The sequence below is a fragment of the Urocitellus parryii genome, chromosome 11 (assembly GCF_045843805.1).
Source record: "Urocitellus parryii isolate mUroPar1 chromosome 11, mUroPar1.hap1, whole genome shotgun sequence".
Taxonomy (NCBI): Eukaryota; Metazoa; Chordata; class Mammalia; order Rodentia; family Sciuridae; genus Urocitellus; species Urocitellus parryii.
In genome coordinates, this window is record NC_135541.1 from 27996167 (window position 1) to 28010129 (window position 13963).

The 13963-nt window shown below is 40.8% G+C and overlaps 2 protein-coding genes across 4 annotated transcripts in view; one reads left to right on the top strand and one right to left on the bottom strand.

The window, feature by feature from the left end:
• Nucleotides 1–551: 551 nt before the first annotated feature.
• On the bottom strand, nucleotides 552–5696 carry Med8 (mediator complex subunit 8). 2 transcript variants are annotated; one of them, XM_026397779.2, is made up of 7 exons: nucleotides 5653–5696; nucleotides 4283–4401; nucleotides 3510–3636; nucleotides 2866–3006; nucleotides 2612–2693; nucleotides 2008–2256; nucleotides 552–712 (listed from the first exon to the last, which is right to left on the bottom strand). In XM_026397779.2, the coding sequence occupies exons 1-7, from the start codon at nucleotides 5656–5658 to the stop codon at nucleotides 648–650; spliced, it is 789 nt and encodes a 262-aa protein (XP_026253564.1). In that variant the 5' UTR covers nucleotides 5659–5696; the 3' UTR covers nucleotides 552–647. The 2 variants fall into 2 exon arrangements, with proteins under 2 accessions (XP_026253564.1, XP_026253563.1); XM_026397778.2 differs by having other exon boundaries at nucleotides 3510–3654.
• Nucleotides 5697–5818: 122 nt separating this feature from the next.
• Nucleotides 5819–13963, top strand: part of Szt2 (SZT2 subunit of KICSTOR complex) — a 49832-nt gene continuing 41687 nt past the window's right edge. For both annotated transcript variants that reach the window (XM_026397691.2, XM_026397692.2), the window contains exon 1: nucleotides 5819–5890. In XM_026397691.2, the coding sequence (XP_026253476.2) occupies nucleotides 5864–5890 (27 nt within the window). In that variant the 5' untranslated portion in view covers nucleotides 5819–5863. The remainder of the gene's footprint in view (nucleotides 5891–13963) is intronic.

The window sequence follows — 13963 nt, forward strand, 5'->3', positions numbered from 1 at the left end:
TGAGGATTTTTACGTATTTCCCATATAAGAATTTAACTTGCCTTCAGAGATTGACAGGCCTAAGTTTCATTACAGCTGTAGGTAGAAGGTTTGTCCCCACCCAGAAGTCTCTTCATCTGAACCTTAGAGGGACAACAGGGTGGAACCTGAGTGGAGACACCTGAGAGCCAATATGCCTCAAAGGACATCCAGGCTGTTACTGTTTCTAGTAGCACAAAATAAGCACAGGCTTATTTGATTCTGGGTTCATCAGCTCACCACTGACAATGGAATAGCAGCATATCAGATGGGTTCTGGATCAAGAACTGTGGAGGGCAGGGTGAAGAAGTGGCTATGAAAACAACCATTTATTGAGCACCCATTACTTCATATACTGTGCTAAATGTTTTACAGTCATTTTCTCATTTTAATCCTCATAACAACCCTATGAGGTAGGTATCATCACCATTTACAAATGAGAAAACAGGTTCAGAAAACTTAGGTCTGTTGCCCAAAGTCATATAGCTAGTCACCAGTGGAGCTGGGCTCTGTCTGTTGCTGAAAGCCCATGTTCTGTTTATTGTACCCATCTAGGTGAGCCTTGAGCAAAGGTAATATGACTGCACAACTGTGCAAGATCACCTGGTACTGGAGGCTGCTGTTCACACTCACCGCTGGTAGGGATGCATTGAAGCTGATTTGATGTTGGTTTTTATTCCACTTGGCATTTTCCCTAAAAGGAATACGAAGAAAGACATCTGAAGCAAGGCAAGACTTTCACAATAAATCAGAAATGTCGTTTCTCAGGTTCCCTTCTGCCATCTCCTTTATCATTGCAGAACCCCTGTGGCATCTGACCCTGGTTGGCAGAGATCAGAGGTGTGGTTCTTCACCAGCTCCCTCCCTGAAGGTATCTAGGAGGAAAGGGGTGATTTGGGAGAATAGTGGGAGAGGTGTCCTGCTTATCTACTCCTAGAAAAGACACAAAAACCTGTGTGATCCTTGTTCAGTGTTACAGGTAAAAGAGTACTGTATTCTTGCCAGGTACAGTGGTACGTATCTGTAATCCCAGCTACTCAGGAGGCAGGAGGATTGCAAATTTCAGGCCAGCCTGAACAATTTAACAAAACCCTAGCTCAAAGAAAAAAAAAAGACAGCTGGGCATATAGCTCAGTGGTATAGTGCCCCAGGCTCAATCCCCAGTACCACAAAAAAAAAAAAAAAAAAAAAAAGAAAAGAAGAAAGGGAAAAAAAAAAAGGCTGTTTTCTCTTGATTCTGTTGTCTTTTTTTCCTAGACAGCATGTAAGAAATAACTCTTCTTGCTGCTTGCATCTGAACTCTTCCAGACTATTCTCTTAATTACTAAAAGTGAGTACAAGAGAAGGCAGGAAGGCAAGAGAGACAGGATACAAAGAAAATAATACCAGTAGGAACAAGAAACTGCCTCCTTGTCAATTCCTGATGCATCTTCCAAATAACCTTGATTAAGTAAGGTCTGACCACTGATTTTCTTTTTTCTTTGGTACTGGGGATTAAACCCAGGGGCACTTACATACTGACCTACATCCCTAGCCCTTTTTATTTTTTATTTTGAGGGAGGGTCTCTCTAAGTTTCTTAGGGCCTCACTAAGTTGCTGTGAGGCCCTAAGCAATCCTCCTGCCTTAGCCTCCTAAATCACTGGGGTTACAGGAGAGCACTCCACAGCTAGCTGACCATTGATTTTTCTACCCACAAAGAGACACTGACCACAAACCTAATCTCCAGAGTAAATGGGACAGGACAGTTGAGAAAGAGGTATGAGATGGGGTAGAAATTGAGAGCAGTTTCTCCTACTCAAAGTTGTTCCTTACTCTCTGATGCCTGCTTCAGAGTTTCAGATGAGAATTTTTACTGCTGAAAATTGTTTTCTGAGTCACTATGCAAAGGAGAAAACTCCCAGGTCTGGGGATGCTGGGAGCCTAGATAATCCTGATCATCTCTACTCCCCTGTTCAAAGTCAATTACATTTCCACCCTTGCCACCTTACCAGGTTGACCTGCTTGAGCCATTTGCACTCCACTGAGCATTGGCTGCTGCTGGCTTGGAGCTCCTGCCATTTGTACTTGCTGTAATCCTGAGGTTCCTGCAAGGATTGTCCCAGCTCCTGGCTGGCCTGGTTGGCCAGGACCACTGCTGCCTGAAGGTCTCCAATTAGACAGACCCTTCCCAAAGGCAACAGCTGCCACCAAGGCATTGGTGTCTGCAGGGTTAAAGGTCTGCTTGTTTGGTCGGAGACCTGAAGAAAAAGGAGAACCATGAAGTATACATCTGGTCCTAGGTCTGAACCTAGCAGCTGGAGGGCCTGCAGATTGCCAGGGTTTGGAGTTCTGACTTCAGCATCATCTAGACTCTCACAGTCCAGAGGAAAAGTCAGAATACCCTCCAACCTATCCTCAAATTTTCCCTTTTCATTTTGCCATTTCTTCTACCTGCTTCAGGGCTGGCCTTAAACACAAAAGGCTAGCAGTATGGTTGCAAACCCTTTCCTAAGCAGTTCATTCTGTGTCTTCACTTTATTACCACCCAAACCACCATGGCTATTCCAGTCATCTTATTATACATGTCTCCCTCTGTCACTAATACTTCTTTACCTCCACTCTCTGATTCTCGCTCCTCTTTGCTGATTTTCTCCAGAAGGTTTGAGCACATTTTATTCAAGCTCTGTATCTGCTTCTGTAATATACAAATGGTGCAGTGATTAAAATAAATAGGAAATGACTATGGAGAATTTCTTCCAGAGACAGTTTAGTGCAATAATTGAGAATCTCTACTACATAGGAGTGGTAGTGTTTGCTTCTCATCAAGGGATGGAGATGGGATCATCAGGGCAGTGACTTAGTACAACCTGAGCTGCATCAGCACCAATGCGGGCAGCGTCTGTTGTCAGTTGTTTCTCCTGCTCTTCAACCTCAGGATCAGGCTTGGTTCTCAGATGGTCAGGGACCACCTCATGGCTGAAAACAGGTACCCGTCCTTCAGTCTGCCGCTGTAACATAGATTTTATTGATCCTACCATGTACTCCAAGAATTCAATCTAGCCTTATTTCCTTTCTATAGGCAAACAGTGCATTTTCAGGGAAAACAACTTGAAACACAATATCTAGCTTCTTAGAACACTGTCTCTTTCCCTCTACCTGTGATTTCTGTCTCCTCACATGGCTATCTATACCATACTTAAGGGCAAATTAAACCCCTCTCTTTGCCACATTTTAATCAAAGACTGGAATAGACAAAGTCACAAAAGGACTTTTTTTTGCAAGACAGATACTGGAAGAAGTCTTGGTGATATAGGCATCTGGATTTTTAATAGCACTATTTGGGAGCTTTCTCACCTCCAGGACAAAAAAGCAAGGCCTCCAAAATGCAGTCCTTCCTTCTCACTGCCACATATTAGCCCACATTTAGAACTTCTAGAATAACCAATCAAAAATTCTTAGACTTTCATCTAAGAACTTAATATCCCAAGTTGTACACTTTTTCGCTTCTTACCATGAGATCTTCATCTCGATCTGGGGACAACACCAGAGGAATAATGACCTGGTTACGGAACAGTGGTGTCTTCTCATGCTTCAAAACCTTGTTCAGAGTGTTCAACTGTCCAGATAGCAATGCAAAACTGTCCAGGACAGAGGGCCTGGTGGTGGTAAGAAAGTATCAGAATGTTCCAACCCTTCCCTGTAATGTAATAATTAAGAGGCTCAAAAGACTCATAGCCCTATGACTAGCCTAGATGAGAATCAAATTGGCTAACAGGAATGATGGGGTTAGGAAAGAAGGACACACTTTCAGTTTCTGACACAGATACAGAAAAAGGCAGTTCACTGTTTGAAAGGGGTGAGAAACACTGGCAAAATAGGAATCATAGCTATAGTATTACAACTGAAAATTCAGAAACTGGGTAAAATTCTCCTTTCCAACCTGGAAATAAGATCCACTATTCCTGAGTAGGTTGTATCTAAAAGACTAAAAGCCACATCTGTGGAAAGAGATCCAGCAAAAAGAGCCTCTTCACCAGAAAAAAAAAAAAAATCAAAGTGTAAGGATCAAAAACAACCTGGCTTGGGAAACTGAGCTTTTCTCTACTTCCTTACCATGGAGGCCCTAAGCCAAACTTTACTTCAATGTTGGGCAACCCAGCTCTTTCCAAATCAAAAGATGTTTACAAACTGATAAATGGTTACATCATTAGAAATGTCCTATCCATCAGAGGCCTGGCCCCCCCACCCAGTAAGCCATCCCCAGCTTGCCCTGGAAACCCTTACCAGGTTAGCCGGTCATACTCGTTTTCCAGCTTATAAATGAAACTTCCCAGTGAGTTCTTCAGATCAGCCACTTGACTCAGCAGTGCATCTAATGATGCCTCAAGCTGCTTCTCCTCTCGCTGCAAATAGGAACAGGTTGGTTACCCAGAGAGACACAAAAGTGTGACACATACAGAATAAAGCTGAAAAGCCAAGTTGTTTTCCATCTTTGGCATCTGAGTTACAGACAGCATCAACCCTTAGACCTTTCAACCCCTTCACCTGACCTCAACTCCTCCTACTTACCAACTGATTTTCTTATTACCCCAAATCCAGGCATGGTTGTTCTCATGATTTTTTTTTTTTTTTTTTTTTAGGTACACCCTACTGTCCCTCATTGAGAAATTTCACCAGATCCAGTGCCTGTTCATTATCTTATGGGTGCCTCTGCAGCACATGTACACCATATTCCTCTTAGAATCTGCCTTGTGCTATTCTTGTCAACAACACAATTTCTGGGACATCTGCCTATACATAAAGCTTTCTCTGAAAACCAGCTCTGCACTCTCTCGGCCCTGCCTCCTTAGCATTTGATGTTTTGACCTTCTCTTTGTTGAGTTAATGTGCACTCATTTATTTCTGCCAATATTCCCATGCCTCTTTCACAAGTCTGTTGACCCATGAGCATTTATTGAGAGACTATCAGGTGTAAGTACATGACAAATGAAAAACAAGAAAACTCGCACGTTTCTGAGAGCCAGACAAACAATTTTAAATTCTGGGAATCTGTAAAGCATTTCCTTCCCATTGTCAGACGATCTTATATTATTCCATTTCTTCACCCTTAACAACTATTGGGCACAAGTTGGTTAAGAATGACGCAAAGCAGTCTTGCAAACCCGGGAGCGTGCCCGACAGGAGCTTGACCTTGGGTTCCACCCACAGCCTGAGATTTTTATAAATAGTTTAGCTTTTGGCCTCCGCGGACAATTCCTTCAGCCCTTGGGCTTCTCTCCAATCACAGATCCCTTGTTTGTCTGCATCCAACAGCCTAGTTGGGGGCTGAGTCAGTCCACCACTTTCTTGAGCCGTCTTTCCTTAGATTGATCCTCAGCTTTCCCAAATGACAACCTGATCCTTCTCAACATTCAGGAGGTTAGCGCTGCATCCTTCCTCTCTCCTGAGCAGAGTCTGTCCTCCTGTCAGCCGCCTCAACCCCCACTGGCCTCTGCGCTCCCTTTCCATCTGGCCTCGCCCCCAATCTCCCGTTCAGTTTTTCCATAACAGCCGCAGGCTCTGCCTCCCCAGCTCCTCACACTCATCAGCCAAGCCACTCTCGGTCCTATTATCCCGGGCTAGCTATCTGCCAGGAGACCTAACTGGGTTCTCACCTGCATTGCTGCGGGGCGGCTGCAGCAACGACTTCCTCTTCCGGTTTCCCAGACAGCTAGCGCGACTGAGAGGGCTTCATCCACCAATCAGAAAGCTCAGAACTCGGCCTTCCCATCCACTTCCGGTTTTATTTTCGTGACGAGATAGACAGGTCAGGGGTCAAGAGTGGAACATCCTCCTTGGCCCGGGCCGGTGCGGGAGGGATGTGTGATGGCCTCGGAGCACCCGGAGCCGGAGGTGAGGGGCGGGCGGGCGCAGTCTGGAGCCCCGAGACTTGAGGGGGAGGGTCCAAAGGGCAGATTTGGCTTCGCCCTCCTCCTGCGCAGCTTCGGCCGAGCCGGGTCAGCTCTGAAACCAACTCTCCGTGGTCCACAATTTCCTTGAGCGACTAGAGAATTTTTTTTTGCTTTGTTTTGTTTCCTGAAATTTCGTTTGCGTCGGTGACCCTTTGACCTAGTGATAGTGGCATTATCAAAACTTGTTTTGATTATTTGTTGCAATTTAGTGGGCAACACGACAGTAGACTGCCTTTGTCGGCTTCTGCATTTCTTAAAACGTTGAAATGCAATAAACAGCATGCGTTAATTTAGTTCTAGGGCTTATGCTTTTGGAAAAAGCAGCTTTGGTTTCATGAAAGAAATATTTGACTAGGGGTAAGACCTTATTCCAGTGTTTATTCTGCTATTTAGCTATTTCTGCAACCTCGGGCAATTCTGGGATGTGTATAATGATACAAATGGTCGTCATGACTTGCTGGATACTTAACTACTTGCCAGGCACCTTTCTAAGATCAATTTTCTCAATCCTATGAAGTAAACACCATTATCATCCCTGATGTTTCAGTTGAAGAAATTGAAGCACAGAGCTGTTAATAGTAATAAAGTTAACAGAGCTAGTGAGTTTTTTGGCTAGAACAAAAAACTGTCTGGCCCCATACTTCCTGTGTTTTGTTTTGTTTTGTTGCAGTACTGGGGATTGAACCAGGGGCACTCTATCTCTGAGCTACATTCCCAGCCCTTTATATTTTATTTTATTTCATCTTATTTTTGATCCTGAGGATTGAAAGCACAGATGCTTACTACCAAGCTACATTCCCAGCCCTTTTTATTTTTTAAATTTTGAAAGAGGGTTTCACTAAGTGGCCAAGGGTCTAAGATGCTAAGACTGACCTCAAACTTGTGATCCTCCTTCCTCAGCATCCCAAGTTGCTGGGATTACAGACATGCTCCAACCTGCCCAGCTCCCAGCCCTTATGGTTTTTTATTTTGAGACAGGAGCTTACTAATTTTTGGAGGCTGGTTTTGAACTTGTGATCCTTCTGCCTCAGCCTCCCAAGTAACTTGGATAACAGGCATGTTCTACTGTGCCCAATCAGACCTTCTGTTCTTAACCATAATGTTGACAGCATAGATAACAGAGTAGCCACAGGATGGCAAATCTCTACTTCATTGGAATTTGTTGCGATGACACCCAACATTGAAAATGATTGGTTGTAGGAAACTATGCCCTACTGAAAAGAATCAGACATGTTCACAAGGATAATAGAGTAGCCCATGCATCAAAAATATCAATATTGAGAAAAACTATGAAAAGTTGGAATGTGTTTTCTTATAGGTAAAAATGAGAGGACATTAAGGGGTTTTGTTTTGTCTTTGTTTTTTTTAAATATTTTAGTTGTAGATGGACACAATATCTTCATTTTATTTATTTATTTATTTTATGTGGTGCTGAGGATCGAACCCAGTGCCTCACACATGCGAGGCAAGTATTCAACCACTGAGCAACAACCCTAGCCCTGTTATGTCTTTGTTTTTGAACCATGGGAAAATACAACATACCTTTTAGGCAGAGAGTTAAAATAATCATGTCCCATAGAAATCTAATGTGAGTCACATATGTAATCTTAATTTTTTAAATAGCCACTTAAGGAAGTGAAAAAAGATAGTTAATAGCCAAAAGTTAAGCATTTGTTAAATTCTTTTTTTTTTTTTTCCCCATTAGTGCTAGGATCAAACCTAGGGTCTCCCATATGCTAGTAAAGCACTAAACCATTGAACTACATTTGCAGCCTATATTTGTTAAATTCTTGATTTGCTTTCTGAAAATTTCATTTCAGAAGATAAAGTGAGCAAAGAGTTCTGCCTCTGAACATAAAAAAAGACTTGCTTTTAGAGGATACTAGTATCCCAGTAGAATAAACGTGCCTAGTCAGACTTAGGAAATCATTCATTCATCATATTCTATGGGTATTGCTGTGGACTCAGAATTTTACTAATTATCAGGTGGATACAGAGCAATGTAAGACAGATGTGCTCCCTGTCTTTTCCCCCCATATTTTATCAGTACATTATAATTACACATAATAATGAGATTCCTTGTTATGTACATGTATACAATATAATAATATAATTTGATCAATATCATTCCCAAATATTTCCCTTTTCCCTCCCCTCTTTCTTCCCTGGGTCCCTTTCCTCTACTGGTCTCCCTTCAATTTTCATGAGATTCTCACCACCATCTTTCTTTTCCTTTTTCCTCTCTGTCTTTTCCATATGAAAGAAAAAGAAACTGCTCTTGATTTTCGAGTTTGGCTTATTTTACTTGACATAATTCTCTCAAGTTCCATTCATATTCCTGTAAGTGACATAGTTTCATTCTTTTTTATAGCTGAATAAAGCTCCATTGGGTGTATATACCACATTTTCCTTATTCATTGACAGACACCTAGACTAACCATTTGGCTATTGTGAATTGTGCTGTTATAAACATGGGTATGCATGTATCAATATAGTATGATGACTTTAATTCTTTAGGATAAGTACTAAGGAGTTGTGTAACTGGTAGAACCACTTATATATGGTGGTTCCATTCTTAGTCTTTTTTAAAGATATATTTTTAGATGTTGGTGGACCTTTATTTATTCATTTATTGATAATGCAGTGATGAGAATAAAACCCAGTGCCTCACACATGCTAGGCAAGTGCTCTACCACAGAGCCACAACTTCAGCTCCCCATTCCTAGTCTTTTGAGGAACCTCCATGCTCATTTCCATAGTGATTGTATTGATCAACAATCCCATCAACAGGGTAAAAGTGTTCCTTTCTCTTCACATACTCTCTAGCATTTATTTTTGTTTTTATTATTGATGGCTGCCCTTCTAACTGGAGTGAAATGAAATCTCAATGTAGTTTTGATTTGTATTTCCCTAATTGCTAACGATGTTGAACATTTTTTCCATTTAGTTGTTGGCTATTTATATTTCTTTTTTTTTTCTTTTTGGTACTGGGGATTGAACCCAGGAATGCTAAACAACTGAGCCACAGCCCTTTTTGTTGTTTATTTTGAGACAGAGTCTCTCTACATTGCTGAGGCTGGCCTCAAACTGGCAATCCTCTTGCCTCTGCTTCCTGAGTCACTGGGATTACAGTATGTGCCACCATGCCTGGGTTGTATTTCTTCTTTTGAGAGGTGTGTGTTAATAAATGGGAAAATAATAATAAAAGGTGTTAATAAATGGGAAAATAATTTTTGCCCATTTATTAATTTTTTGGCATAAGTTTTTTGAGATTTTTATGTATTCTGTATATCAAGTCTCTGTCAAGAATAGCTAGCAAAATAGAGCTGGGCGTGGTGGTGTATGCCTGTGATCCAAGCGACTCGGGAGGCTGACGCAGGAAGATCGAAAGTTCAAAGCCAGTCTCAGCAAAAGTGAGGCACTAAGCAACTCAGTGAGACCCTGTCTCTAAAGAAAATACAAAATAGAGCTGGAGATGTGGCTCAGTGGTCAAGTGCCCCTGAGCTCAATCCTCATTACCAAAAAAAAAAAAAAAAAGAATAGTTAGCAAAGATTTTTAATTTGATGCCACTTTATTTATTAATTCTTTTTTTTTAGATGTCAATAGACCTTTATTTTATTTATTTGTGGTGCTGAGAATCAAACCCAGTGCCTCACAAATGCTAGGCAAGCAGTCTACCACTGAGCTACATCCCTAATCCATCATTTATTAATTCTTGGTGGTATTTCTGAACTTTAAGAGTCCTACTGAGGAAGTTGTTGCCTCCTGTTACATGTTGAAGTGTTGACCGTACATTTTCTTCCACGTGTTGCCTAGTTTCTGGTCTAATTCCTAGTTCTTTTATCCATTTTTGAGTTGACTTTTGTGCAGGGTGAATGCTCCCTATTTTTCTGGGATAAGCAAACATTGAATTAGGATAATAAGTGCTGCAGTGAAATGAATGACGATGTTTGACTAGGATATTTAACCTATTTCATTGAAAAATTGAGGGGGGATGGATCTCAAAGCCTGGAAAAATGACATTTAAGTTTACTAAGTATCTAATACTCCCCCTCAAAAAGTATCTAATTCTCCTAAAATAGGCATTATTATATATTAACAGATGAAGAGAATGAAGCACACAGAGTTTAAGTCCTGTGCCAAAGCCATATAGCTAATATGCAGTAGAACCAGCATTTAATCCGAGGTTCTCTGAAACTAGATGCATACTCTTATCTGAGCAGTGTGGAGAATTGGCAAGAGATAAGGCTGGAGAAGATTCAGTGTGATTCCATGCTAAAGGTTTAGTATAGTGCTGAGGAGGCTTCATACAGTTCAGGGCTGGGAGTATCTACAATATTTTATGGAATCTGTGAACAGAAGACAGCACATGGGTTAGAAAAGACTCAAAAAAATATTTAGACCTTAACCTCAAAGGCACAGATACAAGAACCTGGAAACAGTTTAATGAACTGTTTCATTCATGTTTCATTCATCCTTGTATACAGTGCCTAGTAGTGTTTTATTCATCTTGGTATAAATGGTATGTAGACTTCAATAAATATTCCAAAGAATGATAGCCTTCCTCTGGCTCTCCTGCTTAATTGCAACCACATCTCCATGAATATATTCTTATTCACATGTTATCAATGAAGAAATTGAGACCTGGAAAAAATTAATTAACCTGTCCAGGATCACCTAGATGGCACATAATAGAACCAGATTTGAAATCATTGACTACAAAAGCCTGCTTTGTCATCTTTGCCAGATTACTTAAAGAGAAGTGCACTTCAGACTTAAGGGAGTTTAATATTGGGGGCATGAAGCTCCATTTGAATGTGGATGCTTTGAAAACACAACTAACTCAAGGACTCTCTACAATAATATGGAAGGATCCCTTGGGGATATTGTTAAAATTCAGGTTTCTGAGCTCTGTCAACTCTTAATTTGGTTGGTCTATGGTGGTGCCCAGGAATTGAAGATGCATTTTAATAAAACACCTTAGGCAATTCTGATGCAGTTGGGTTCTTGGATCTCACTTTGAAAAGCATTCTGCCTGCTTAAATTAAATCTTCTGGTTCTGATAAAGTACATCTTGAATATGAAGAAAACTTAGGAGATTTAGGGCCTGGAGTTGACTTTGAAGGATCACATATTAAGGGGGAATATTGTAAGAAAATGAGGAAGATGTTCCTAGTTTCAAGAAGATGGATTCTGTAAGAACTGATTGATGAACTAGACTTCATTTTAGCCTTGGGCGTGTCACTCTGTCATTCAAAATAACCTTAAAGGCAAGGTGGAGAAATGGAAGCTATATAGTAGTGAAAATTCAGCACCAACTAACCTGAAGAAAGCTTTCTAGTAGCATAGTGCTTGCCTCTGCCCTCTATCCGGGTTACCCTCATTTCTCCACTTAGTAAACACTGCTCAATCAATCTTCAGCATCCCTTTCTCCTAAGACCCCAAACTGGGTCAGGTTACTTTGTTACTTGCACATTTTTATCCTTTGAAGAACTTATTCAGATTCTAATATTACAATAAATAGAGTAGTTATTTGATTCATGTTTTTGTCCTCCATTATAGGGTAAATTTGATAAGCAGGGAATTAATATTTTTGCTTTCCATTTTATTCTTATGACCTAGCTTCCTCTTGTCTGTCTTATCCTAAAGACCCTTTAAAATGCAAGTAAGCTCATTGTTTAATTCCACTGATTCTTGTTTGTTTTCCTTTTCATAAGAAGATTTCTTCAATGAAAGGCAGTGGTAACTTTGCATTCTAGCATTACTTGTCTCTTGGGAACAGTTCACAGAATGGCTACTTTGAGTAGCTCTAGTCTAGGTTACTACTGTCTTCCTTTGCTTTTAGGGAGTCTTTGTGAATTACATGGTAGCCAGAGTGAATGCCAAAACCCTGTTGGGAGTTGACCTTACCCTTAGGATAAAATCTAAAATGCTAGCAAGAGCTGGGAGGGGTGGCACAGGCTTGTAATCCCAGCAGCTCTGGAAGTTGAAGCCGGAGGATCATAAGTTTGAGGCCAGCCTTAGCAACTTAGCGAGGCCCTGCCTTAAAATAAATAAAATAAAGGGGCTAGGGATGTAGCTTAGTGGTAAAGCACCTCTGTGTTCACTCCCTGTTACCAAAAAAAAAAAAAATTTTTTAATAAAATAAAATGCTAGCAAAAGCCTACCTCAGCATAGTGTAGGGAAGCAGTGTAAAGTAGTATTTCTTAACGTGTGATTTCACAGACCTAACACAAAATAATACAGAGTCATTTCACATCAATGTTTAAATTGTCTTTTTGTCTAATTTTGTCAAAGCATCCTTTCTATTTATTACCCCATCATGTTCTTTTTTTATCACTGCTTGAAATCTTTTCTGATCTTAAGATAGAGATGGTTGAGCTGGGATTTTGGCTCAGTAGCAGAGTGCTTGCCTCGCACGTGTGAAGCACTGGGTTCAATCCTCAGCACCACATTAAAATAAAGGTATTGTGTCCATCTACAGCTAAAAAACAAAACAAAACAACAGCAACAAAAAAAAGATGGTTAACCTCTGCCCCTTCCCCCATGCCGTGGTAATGGGGATTGAACCCAGGGGTGTTTTACCACTGAGATATGTGCCCGGCTCTTTTTTTTTCCTTCATTTTTTAATTTTGAAACAGGATTTCAGTAAGTTGCCTAGGTTGATCAAATATGTGATCCTCCTGCTGAAGCCTCCTGAGTGACTAGGATTACAGGTGTGGGCTACTGGCCCATTATTAAAACATCCCATTTTTATCCATTTGTCACTCAGTAGAAGAGCTTTGCTCATCATTTAATGGATTCGTTGTGCATTGGTTAACTTCTGACCCCATGCCTACTACTTAGTAAATCACTTAACTCTTTAGAACTTTGGTTTTCTCCTACTAAATATTTTGCTGTGAAGACTGAACAATCTTACTTAGGTTTAAAAAAAAAACAGTACAGGGCCTGGTGATAATTTGTAATAATTAATTTTTATTATGTTCTTACTCAGTCCCAGACACTGTACTGAGCACAACATGTGTGTAAGTTCTTTGATCCACGTAACAGCAGTTTAGATTGGTGTTAGGATTATTTCCATTTTTATTAATGAGGGCACTGAGGCTTAAAGAAATTAAATACCTTTTCTATAATCACACAGCTAATAAGTGGCTAACTTGGGATTCAAGCCTGAGCTATCCAAATCTCAAATTCTTGCACTTCGCATCTATAGAATGCTGTTGAATACAATTTGTGTGTCCAGTAGATGTGAATTCCTTCTTCCTTTCTGCTGTCATCTTTGTTTCCAGTATCTGCTTCTGTTTCTTTTTATCCTTGCCTTCTGTCTTAGAAAAGAAGACTTTCTACATCCTTAACTATTGCATCTCTGCTGTCCATGTCTCAATGTCTTCTCTGACATTGGACACCCTTTCTTACTGCATTTCCAGGGCCTTTTCAGTCTCCTGTGTGCATATTTCCCCATTATGGGGAGAATAAATTTTTGCTTCCTTTTGCTATCATGTTTCTCAACAGCTAGTTATTGGCTGCTGTTCATTTCTCCTCCATCACCCTCTCTTCAGTCCTTGTAGCTAGTATCTGTCCCCTCACTGGGCAGAACACAAGAAGAAAAATGTGTGATTTGTCTAGGACAAGCAAAAGTAAGGGAGTGAGAAAGTGGGAAAGCTCAGGCCATTTGGTCCTTATTTCCTCTGTGAACAGATAGGCAAATTATCTGCTGGAAGTGCAGGAGTTACAAGATTGGAAACCCTTCTATAGGGAATTGGGAAGGTTGTTGATCAGGGAGAGGTTAAGGGACTGGTGAAGATCTGCTAGAGTTGGCACTGCTGACAAAGTGACAGTTTCTTCCTGTCATAGTACAGCTGCCATGATATACATGTGAACAGAAGAGAATGTCACATTCATCTTGACTCAAGCCTTTGGCAGGGCTTGTGTAGTAGAAGGGCTTGGGCAGAGGAACTGATGCTTGTTAGAACATTGTGGAGGTGACCACATCTGAAGCCACAAAGGAAAGAA

Excerpts from the sequence above, each read along its gene's own strand:
- Med8 (XM_026397778.2), bottom strand. Across the intron at positions 3,655-4,282 it reads GAGTATGACCGGCTAACCTG|GCCCTCTGTCCTGGACAGTT; the intron begins GTAAGGGTTTCC and ends TACCACCACCAG. Across the intron at positions 2,694-2,865 it reads TTGGTGCTGATGCAGCTCAG|AAGCAGATACAGAGCTTGAA; the intron begins GTTGTACTAAGT and ends TGTATATTACAG.